At 50.4% G+C, this 10,148-nt stretch overlaps 1 protein-coding gene across 1 annotated transcript in view; it reads right to left on the reverse strand.

Annotated features, from left to right (window-relative positions):
• NCOR2 (nuclear receptor corepressor 2) overlaps window positions 1–10,148 on the reverse strand; it is a gene marked incomplete at its 3' end in the record, with an annotated part of 161,543 nt that overhangs the window by 137,534 nt on the left and 13,861 nt on the right. Inside the window, exon 5 of the mRNA XM_029285880.1 lies at window positions 9,598–9,711. Coding sequence (XP_029141713.1) covers window positions 9,598–9,711 — 114 coding nt within the window. The remainder of the gene's footprint in view (window positions 1–9,597; window positions 9,712–10,148) is intronic.

Consider the following 10,148-nt stretch of genomic DNA (forward strand, 5'->3'; position numbering starts at 1 on the left):
GGAGGAGGAGGAGGAGGAGGAGGAGGAGGAGGAGGAGGAGGAAGACTGTGGGGTCCTTGGTGCTCTCAAAGCTTGGTGGTTTTTCTTGCAGACGTTTCATGACCCATTCAGGTAACATCATCAGTGCTAGAAGGGAGTGGGATTTGCAGAGAGGAGGAGGAGGAGGAGGAGGAGGACAACAACAACAACAACAACAACAACTGTGGGGTCCTTGTTGCTCTCTGAGCTCGGCTGTTTTCTTGCGGATGTTTCATTGCCCAACTAGGGAACATCATCAGTGCTGCTGCCGCTGCTGCTGCTGCTCTTACCTCGTTCAGGTAATCAAACACCTGCCAGAAAGCAGCCCAAAGCATCCAGGACCCCCATCAGGTTCTCCCACCTGCCCACCGGCAGGATGCGGAAACGCCAGACGCTCAAAACTCCCCATGCAAAAGTGGGAAACCTTTTCTCCCGCGAGCTGCCAAAAAGGAAGGCAGATTAAACGCACGTTGACGGATGCTCAGCCGGTCGCCGCACAGCCCGAAGGCAGGTGTGATCCCCAGCTGGCGGCTCACCTTTCACCTGCAGGTAATTACAGTGCTTGAGGTCAGCCTCGTTTGCGAGAAAACTGATGACGCTGGACTTTGTTCAGGACGCGGCCAGAGCGATGTTTGGAACCGCTGTCCCTCCCTCCCTCCCTCGAAAAGCTAGCTAGCTAAACGACTCAAAACAGCCTGGCTGGATCCCTGCTGGGTGCCCCTCCAGAAATCCATCCCCTCCATCCCTGCTTAGCATCGATGAAGGGGGTGCCACCTGGCCCTTTGTGTCCGCAGCCCGAGACGGCAACCTTGCTGATTTCCAGACACGCAAAAACACAGACAAGTAGCCCTTCACTCACAACCACAATTGAGCCCAAGGTAGTTAAGTGACTTTTGCTCCATTTTACAACAGTGGTGACGTGAATCCAGCTTTCCCCCATTGACTTTGCTTGTCAGAAGTCACAAGAGGGGATCACGTGACACACACACACACACACACCCCGGGGATGCTGCGACCGTCATAAATACGAGTCGGTCGCCGAGCACCTCAATTTTGATCACGTGAGATGCTGCAACAGTCGTTAAGTGTGAAAAACGGTCATTAAGTCCCATTTTTCAGTCGTAACTTCAGTCACTAACTAAAGGAATGGTTGTAAGTGAAGGACTACCTGTATTTCTGCAAAGATTCCTTCCCCCCCCCCACACACACAAATGACAGAGCTGGAGTGCAAACTGGCTACACACACACACACACACACACATACACACACATACACGGCATGCAAGCCAAAAAGCGGAGGCTACACAAATATAAAGTACAACTGGTTTGCCCCAAAGTGAAAAGTCACCCAGGACTATCGCACGATTGGGGAGTAAATCAGCTTTTGGCCAAAATTCCGAAGAGTTTCCATCTTATTCACCTTTTTGGAGTCCTCAGGAAGAAGTGGTAAATATACTTATAAATCTCTGGTAAATAATAGCCTAAATCTTTATATTTTTTTCTTTTTTTCTTTCTTTCTTCCATTGAGTTAACTTATTTACTCTTCCTTCCTTCTTTTCTGTCCTCCTTCCCTTCTTTCCTCCTCTTCCTCTCGCTTCTTTCCTGTTTTCCTTCTTTCCTTCTTCTGTTCTCCATCCCTTTCTCTCCTCCCTTTCTCCCTTTCTCACTCCCTCCTTCCTGTCTCTCACCCTTCCTTCCCTCCCTTCCTTCCCTCCCTCTCACTGTCCCTTCCTTCCCTCCCCATTGTCTCTTCCTTCCTTCTTTCCTTTCCTTCCTTCCTTCCCTCCCACATTGTCCCTTCCTTCCTTCTTTCCTTTCCTTCTTTTCTTTCCTTCCTTCCCTCCCTTCCTTCCCTCCCTCTCATTGTCCCTTCCTTTCTTTCTTCCTTCCTTTCCTTCCCTCCCTCTCATTGTCCCTTCCTTCCTTCCTTCCTCCCTTCCCTCCTTCCCTCCCTCCCTCCCTTCCTTCCAATATTGTATGCTTGCTTTTAATACCGTCTACAATCTCAACAAATCAACAAAACAAAAAAATCAGCAAAAGTGCGTACAGTCAAGGCCATGGTTTTCCCAGTTGCAATGTATGGCTGGGAAAGTTGGACCATAAGAAAGGCTGAGCGCCAAAGAATGGAGGCCTTTGAACTCTGGTGCTGGAGAAGACTCCTGCGAGTCCCCAATCTGGACTGCAAGGCGATCCAACCGGTCAGTCCTAGAGGAGATCAACCCCGACTGCTCTTTAGAGGGCCAGATCCTGAAGTGGAAACTCAAGTCCTTTGGCCACCTAATGAGAAGGAAGGACTCCCTGGAGAAGAGCCTGATGCTGGGAAAGATGGAGGGCAAGAGAAGAAGGGGACGACAGAGAAGGAGGTGGCTGGATGGAGTCACTGAAGCAGGAGGCGTGAGCTTCAATGGACTCCAGAAGATGGTAGAGGACAGGAAGGCCTGGAGGAACGTGGTCCATGGGGTCACGATGGGTCGGACACGACTTCGCAACTAACAACAACAATCTCTTATTAAAAATTATTTTAAAGAATGGTCTCAAGCCATACTCTGCCATGCCGTCTATCTAGTCTGAGGATGTTTCCACCAATTTTCGGCCAGGATGGAGTGCCAATTCTCCTTGGCACTCTCTGGTCAGGCTGTGGCAGACCTGAGACTATTTATACATCAATGCTCTCCCGTGCAGCTCCCCCAACTGACAGCCTGTCCCCCCCCCATTTCTCCCCAACGCCGAGCTTCGTGCCCGCCCCCAAATCTGCAGGTTCTCTTTATTGATCTTAGACCCTAATCAATGACCAATGACCTCTTAGTACAGGTAGTCAGTCCTTGGCTTATGGCAAGAGAGCCCAAAACCTCCGTCGCTAAGCGAGACATTTCCTAAGCGAGTGTTGCCCCATTTTGCGACTTTTCTCGCCACAGCTGTTAAACGAATCCCTGCGGCTGTTAAGTTACTAACACGGTTGTTGAGTGGATCTGGCCTCCCCCGTTGACTTGGCTTGCCAGGGGGTCGCAAAAAGGGGATCACGTGATCCCAGGGACGCTGCAACGGTCGTAAATACGAGTCCGTTGCCAAGCGTCCGAATTTTGATCACGCGGCCCTGGGGAAGGCTGCAAGCAGTTGTTAAGCGTAAAAAACGGTCTCTTGTTTCAGGGCCGTCGTAACTTTGAGCCATCACTAAACAAACTGCTGTAAGTCGAGGACTATCTGCATGCATGCAAAAAAAAATATTCTAGAAGATTCTGTGTATAAATTGGCCAATGCATACTGTATCCTGCCGCAATTAGTTTAAAAAAAAATAGGGGAAGGGCTGCTCCCCCTTCTATTTTTCAGCCTACAAGCGTATTTATAGTTAGTTCAGCAATAAAGAGGTACAAGAGGCAGAAAACAAATTAAAATTCAGCCTTATCGAACAAGAGGCGGTTGCCTCTTTTTTTCTGGCTGAGCTACATCAACCATTGACTTTTTCTATTTTCTTTTCTCTATTTTTTTTTTAAGGATACACAGCTAGTTTTTACCAGTTGGGACCAGAATTTCTATTGCTAAGCAAGGCGGATGATCAGGGGACTGGAGGCTAAAACATATAAGGAAAGGCTGCTGGAATTGGGAATGTCTAGTTTGATGAAGAGAAGGACGAGGGGGGACATGATAGCAGTCTTCCAATATCTCAGGGGCTGCCCCAAAGAAGAGGCAGTCAAGCTATTTTCCAAGGCGCCTGAAGGCAGGACAAGAAGCAACAGATGGAAACTAACCAAGGAGAGAAGCAACCTGGAACTAAGGAGAAACTTCCTGACAGAACAATTAACCAGTGGAACAACCTGCCTCCAGAAGCGGTGAATGCTCCAACACTGGAAGTTTTTAAGAAGAGACTGGACAGCCATTTGTCTGAAATGGTATAGGGTTTCCTGCCTGAGCAGGGGGTTGGACTAGATGACCTCCAAGTTCCCTTCCAACTCTGCTATTCTGTTATCTCCCACATGATAGCAGTCTTTCAATATCTCAGGGGCTGCCACAAAGAAGAGGGAGTCAAGCTATTCTCCAAAGCGCCTGAAGGCAGGACAAGAAGCAACGGATGGAAACTGATCAAGGAGAGAAGGAACCTGGAACTAAGGAGAAACTTCCTGAGAGTGAGAACAATGAACCAGTGGAACAACCTGCCTCCAGAAGCGGTGAATGCTCCAACACTGGAAGTTTTTAAGAAGACACTGGACAGCCATTTGTCCGAAATGGTATAGGGTTTCCTGCCTGAGCAGGGGGTTGGACTAGATGACCTCCAAGGTCCCTTCCAGCTTTTTATTATTATTATTATTATTATTATTATTATTATTATTATTATTATTATTATTATTATTATTATTATTATTATTATTATTATTATTATTATTATTACTGAGTTGGATTTTACAATCCTGTTGGGTCACTGTTAAAAGAAATCCCACGATCATTAAGGAAAGCTGGCTCCCCCCCCCCCTTGACTTGGAAACCGGCTGGGAAGGTCGCAAGTGGTGATCACGTGATCCCGGATAGGCTGCAACCCATCGTGCTGAATGACAAGCGTCCAAATTTGGCCGGGCTGACCGTGCGGATGCTGCGACCGTCATAATGTGAGGACCGGCCGTGAGTCCACTTTTTTCGGCGGCATCGTTAACGCCCGGCGGTCGCTAAACGGCTGTAAAAACCTGTAAAGCGGGCGCTTGAGCGGGAAATGGGCAGAGTCTCTCCTGCTCTCTCTATCCTGCCTTCAGTTGTGGGTGTGGAGGTTTTTCAAGAAGAGACTGGACAGGCATTTGTCCAGAAATGTATAGGGTCTCCTCCTTGGGTGGCGGGGCATGAGGGTGGACTAGAAGACCTCCCTGGTCCCTTCCAGCCCTCTGATTCTATGTTCTCAATGCAAACTCTGCTTGGGTTCTCGTCACCAAAAATACACCACAAGCACAAATCGTCTCCCTGAGTCTCGAGAAATATCTGTGAACGTCTGCAAAACCCATCGCCGTGATACAGCAGGGGTCCCCAACCCCCGGTCCGTGGGCCGTTACCGGGCCGCAGAATGCCAGCAACCGGTGCGCACAAACAAGCAGAATCCCATCCGCGAGATGCAGGCAGCACACAAAACCACACACTCTCCGGTCCGTGGAAAACCCTCTCTCCACGGAACCGGTCCCTGGTGCCCAAAAGGTTGGGGACCTCTGTGGTGGAGGGTCTTCTGCTCAAGCAGGGGGTTGGACTAGAACAGAGGTACCCCCCAATCTTTTGGGCACCAGGGACCGGTTCCGTGGAGAGAGGTTTTTCCACGGACCGGAGAGTGTGTGGTTTTGTGTGCTGCCTGCATCCCGCGGATGGGGCTTTGCTTGTTTGTGTGGCATGCCGCGGCCCGGTACTGGTCCACAGACCGGGGGTTGGGGACCCCTGGACTAGAAGATCTCCAAGGTCCCTTCCAATCCTCTTATTCTGTGTTCTAAATGCGAACTCTGCTTGTCTTCTCATCACCACAAATACACCACAAGCACAGCGAGAATCGTCTCCGTAAGTCTCAAGAAATAGCTGTGCACGTCTGTAAAACCTATTGGAATGGTACGAGGGTCTCCTGCTCCAGCAGGGGGTTGGACTAGAAGATCTCCAGGGTCCCTTCCAATCCTCTTAGTCGGTGGTTCCAAATGCAAACTCTGCTTGCTTTCTCATCACCACAAACGCACGACAAGCACAGCCAGAGCCGCCTCCGTGAAAGATCAGGAAAGATCTGGGAGCATCTGGAATACCTATTGCAGCGGTACAGGGTCTCCTGCTTGAGCAGGGGGCTGGACTAGACTAGAGGACCTCCAAGGTTCCCTCCAACTCTGTTATTACTGCAAACCCCGGAGCAGAAAACCGGCAACCTGCCTTTTAAATTGCCTCTTTCGCTCCTTCCCTTTATTTTTCTTGACACAGCAGAAGTTGCAGAAAAGGGAGGGGGGAGCTGCAGAAGCCATGCTGCAGTGGCTGTCCTCGCATGAACTCGGCGGCTGCGAGCACCAGAGAGGAAAAACTGGGAGGGGAAAAGAGAGAGAGAGAGAGGGAGAGGGAGAAAGAGAGGGAGGAAGAGAGGGAGGGAGGAGGAGAAAGAGAGACAGACAGAGGGGGGGAGAAAGAGAAGGAGAGAGGGAGGGAGGGGGAGAAAGAGAGAGACAGAGAGAGAGGAAGAAAGAGAGGGAGAAAGAAACGGAGAGAGGGAGGGAGAGAAAGAGACAGAGAGAGGGAGAAAGAGGGAGGGAGGGAGAGAAAGAAGAGAAACAGGGAGAGAGGGAGAAAGAGGGAGAAAGAAAGGGAGAGAGGGAGGGAGAGAGACAGAGAGGGAGAAAGGGAGGGAGGGAGAGAAAGAAGAGAAACAGAGAGAGAGAGGGAGAAAGAGAGGGAGAAAGAAAGGGAGAGAAGGAGGGAGAGAAAGAGAAAGAGAGAGAGACAGAGAGGAAGAGAGAGGGAGGGAGGGAGAGAAAGAAGAAAAACACAGAGAGACAGAGAGAAAGAAAGAAAGGGAGGGAGAGAGAGAGGAAGGGAGGGAGGGGGGGAGANGGGGAGAAAGAGAGAGACAGAGAGAGAGGGAGAAAGAGAGGGAGAAAGAAACAGAGAGAGGGAGGGAGAGAAAGAGACAGAGAGGGAGAAAGAGAGGGAGGGAGAGAAAGAGAAACAGGGAGAGAGGGAGAAAGAGAGGGAAAAAGAAAGGGAGAGAGAGAGGGAGGGAGAGAGACAGAGAGGGAGAAAGGGAGGGAGGGAGAGAAAGAAGAGAAACAGAGAGAGAGAGGGAGAAAGAGAGAGAGAAAGAAAGGGAGAGAAGGAGGGAGAGAAAGAGAAAGAGAGAGAGACAGAGAGGAAGAGAGAGGGAGGGAGGGAGAGAAAGAAGAAAAACACAGAGAGACAGAGAGAAAGAAAGAAAGAAAGGGAGGGAGAGAGAGAGGAAGGGAGGGAGGGGGGGAGAAAGAGAGACAGAGAGAGAGAGAGAGAGAGAAAGAGGGAGAAAGGGAGGGAGAGAAAGAAGAGAAACAGAGACAAAGAGAGAGGGAGAGAGAGAAGGAGAAAGAAAGGGAGGGAGGGAGAGGGAGAGGGGGAGAGAGAGAGTGAGAGTGAGGGAGGCACCAGCAGTGAGAGAAGGATGAGGTCAACTCCCAAAAAAGGAAGCTGACAGGCGTTTTCTCCGAGGCAGGCGAGTGACCGAGGCCAGGAACAAATGTAGCACTTCGGGGACGGATGAAAAATAACCCACTGGTCCTTGCCAGGTTCGTTTTGCAATGCCGAAGAACACGTGTACAGAATACAGAATAAGAGAGCTGGAAGGGACCTTGGAGGTCATCTAGTCCAACCCCCTGCTCAGGCAGGAAACCCTATACCATTTCAGACAAATGGCTGTCCAGTCTCTTCTTAAAAACTTCCAGTGTTGGAGCATTCACCGCTTCTGGAGGCAGGTTGTTCCACTGGTTAATTGTTCTCACTGTCAGGAAATTTATCCTTAGTTCCAGGTTGCATCTCTCCTTGGTTAGTTTCCATCCGTTGCTTCTTGTCCTGCCTTCAGGCGCCTTGGAGAATAGCTTGACTCCCTCTTCTTTGGGGCAGCCCCTGAGATATTGGAACACTGCTGTCATGTCCCCCCTCATCCTTCTCTTCGTTAAACTAGACATACCCAATTCCAGCAACCATTCCTTTTATGTTTTAGCCTCCAGTTCCCTGATCATCTTTGTTGCTCTTCTCTGCACTCTTTCTAGAGTCTCAGCATCTTTTTTATATAGTTGCGATGTGATGCATGGAAGACAAGCGCCATGTTCAACTGGGGCTGGGAGGAGAGTCTGCAAACCTGCAGAGCTGTTGTTTGTCAGGACCGCAAATCCCACACTGGGGGGGTCTGTGGAGATTCTCAGTCATCCAGGTCCTGGTTGCTTTTTTTCAAGAGGCCACTGAACTTGGTTTTTTTCCTTGAAGACATTCTGCTTCTCACCCAAGAGGCTTCTTCAGTTCTAACCGAAGAATCCTGCATTCCCCACCTTTCGGTTAGAACTGAAGAAGCTTCCTGGAGGAGAAGTGAAATGTCTTCAAGGAAAAGCCAGTTAATTCCAGCTGCCTCTTGAAAAAGCACCTTTGGGACAACCACACTGTGGGGATTGGGGGGACCGTTCGGACCCTCTTCAGACACCCACTTGGCTATGTCTTCAGGGAAGGGACCTGGATCCAGGCGCTCTTGAGAGCACATAATCGACCCCAACCCAGTCAACGAGCGAGTCGCCATCTTTTCAGGTACCCCAGCTATTCTCCCAGGGTGAGGTGGGGGTCTCTGACATCCCTTACATCATGGGAACAAAGCCCCGTGTTTAAAGACTCTGGAATACCCCAGTTAGAGTCAACAAGTGGGGAGAAAGAGATCCATTCCCCTGTGCTTCCCTTTCTAGTCTCTCGTGATCCCACTGATGGGGGGAGGAGGGGTAAACTCCCAACAGTGAGAAGGAAAAACCGCCTAAGGGAGGGATTTTCAGTCCCCGAGAAATAGTTTGGACAGCCCCACAAAGGAAAGGGATATGAAAATAATTTGTGTAAGGTTATTTCCCTCTCTCTCTCTGTCCATCTTTATCTTTCTCTCTCTCTATCCATCTCTCCCTCTTTCCATCTCCATCCAACTGCCTGTCCGTCTTCTGTCCATCTTTCCATCCATCCATCCATTTCTCCATCCCTCCATCCTATTCCTCCCTTCCTCTCCTCCTCCCTCGCTCTATCCATCCTATCTCTCCATCCTGTTCCTCCTTCCATCCCTCGATCCTATTCCTCCCTCCCTCTCCCTCACTCCATCCATCCTATCCCTCCATCCTGTTCCTCCCTCCATCCCTCCATCCCTCCATCCTATTCCTCCCTCTTCCTCGCTCCATCCATCCATCCTATCCCTCCATCCTGTTCCTCCCTCTTCCTCGCTCCATCCAACCATCCTATCCCTCCATCCCTCTATTCCTCCCTCCCTCTCCCTCCCTCCATCCATCCTATCCCTCTCTCTCCCCCCTTGTTCCATCCATCCTATCCCTCCATCCTGTTCCTCCCTCCCTCCATCCTATTCCTCCCTCCCACTCCCTCCCCCTCGCTCCATCCATACTATCCCTCCATCCTGTTCCTCCCTCCTTCCCTCCATCCTATTCCTCCCTCCCTCTCCCTCTCCCTATCCATCCATCCTATCCCTCTCTCCCTCTCCCTCTCCCTCGTCCATCCATCCTATCCCTCCATCCTGTTCCTCCCTCTATCCATACTATCCCTCAATCCATCCACCCATCCCCTTCTCCATTCATCCATTTCTCCATCCAATCCCTCCCTCCTTCCACCCAATCCCTCCCTCCCTTCATCCATCCATCCATCTATACAGCCTATCCCTCCTTCCTTCCTTCCATCGACCCATCCTAGCTCTCTCCCTCCCTCCCTTCATCCATCCATCCGCCCACCCATCCCTCCATTTCTCCATCCATCCCGTCCCTCCCTCTTCTCCTGGCGAGGGCCTCCCAGAGACCATCCAAGCTTTCCCCAGGAACGAGGCGCCGCTATCCAAACCGTAAACCCGGCGGAAAAGATGGCTACCGGAGCCGCGCTCACCCGATTCTCATCGTAGATGATCTGGACCAGGCTGCGGTGCTTCGACTCCAGCGGTGGAGGAGAGATGGATTTCTCAGGCTCCAGAGGTTTGGCCGCTTCTTCCTCCAGCTGTTGCTGCAGAAGAAGAAGAAGAGGAGAAATCGAAAATGAGGAAGTCCAGCACTCTCTCAGATGCTATGTTTTTTCTATCCTGCTCTGTGGAGTAGAGAGTTGGTCTCTGACAGAAGGCCACCTGAAGAGACTAGAAGCATCTGAAATGTGGATTTACAGGCGGCTGTTACGTATAAGCTGGGTTGACAAGATCAGAAATGAGGAGGTGATAAGCCGCCTGGGAAAGCCAAGGGAAACCATCAAAACAATTAAAAAACAAAAGTTAGAATATTTCGGACCTGTGATGCGACACCCAGAAAACTACGGCATGCTCCATTTAATCCTCCAGGGAAAGATGGAAGGCCAACGAGGTCCAGGTAGAAGAAGAACATCGTGGCTTCAAAATCTAAGGGATTGGTTTGGACAAAACTCAGCAGCACTTTTTCGCGCGAGAAGAAGAA

Source organism: Protobothrops mucrosquamatus, unplaced genomic scaffold, assembly GCF_001527695.2.
Source record: "Protobothrops mucrosquamatus isolate PMUCROS unplaced genomic scaffold, P.Mucros_1.0 scaffold2412, whole genome shotgun sequence".
Lineage (NCBI taxonomy): Eukaryota > Metazoa > Chordata > Lepidosauria > Squamata > Viperidae > Protobothrops > Protobothrops mucrosquamatus.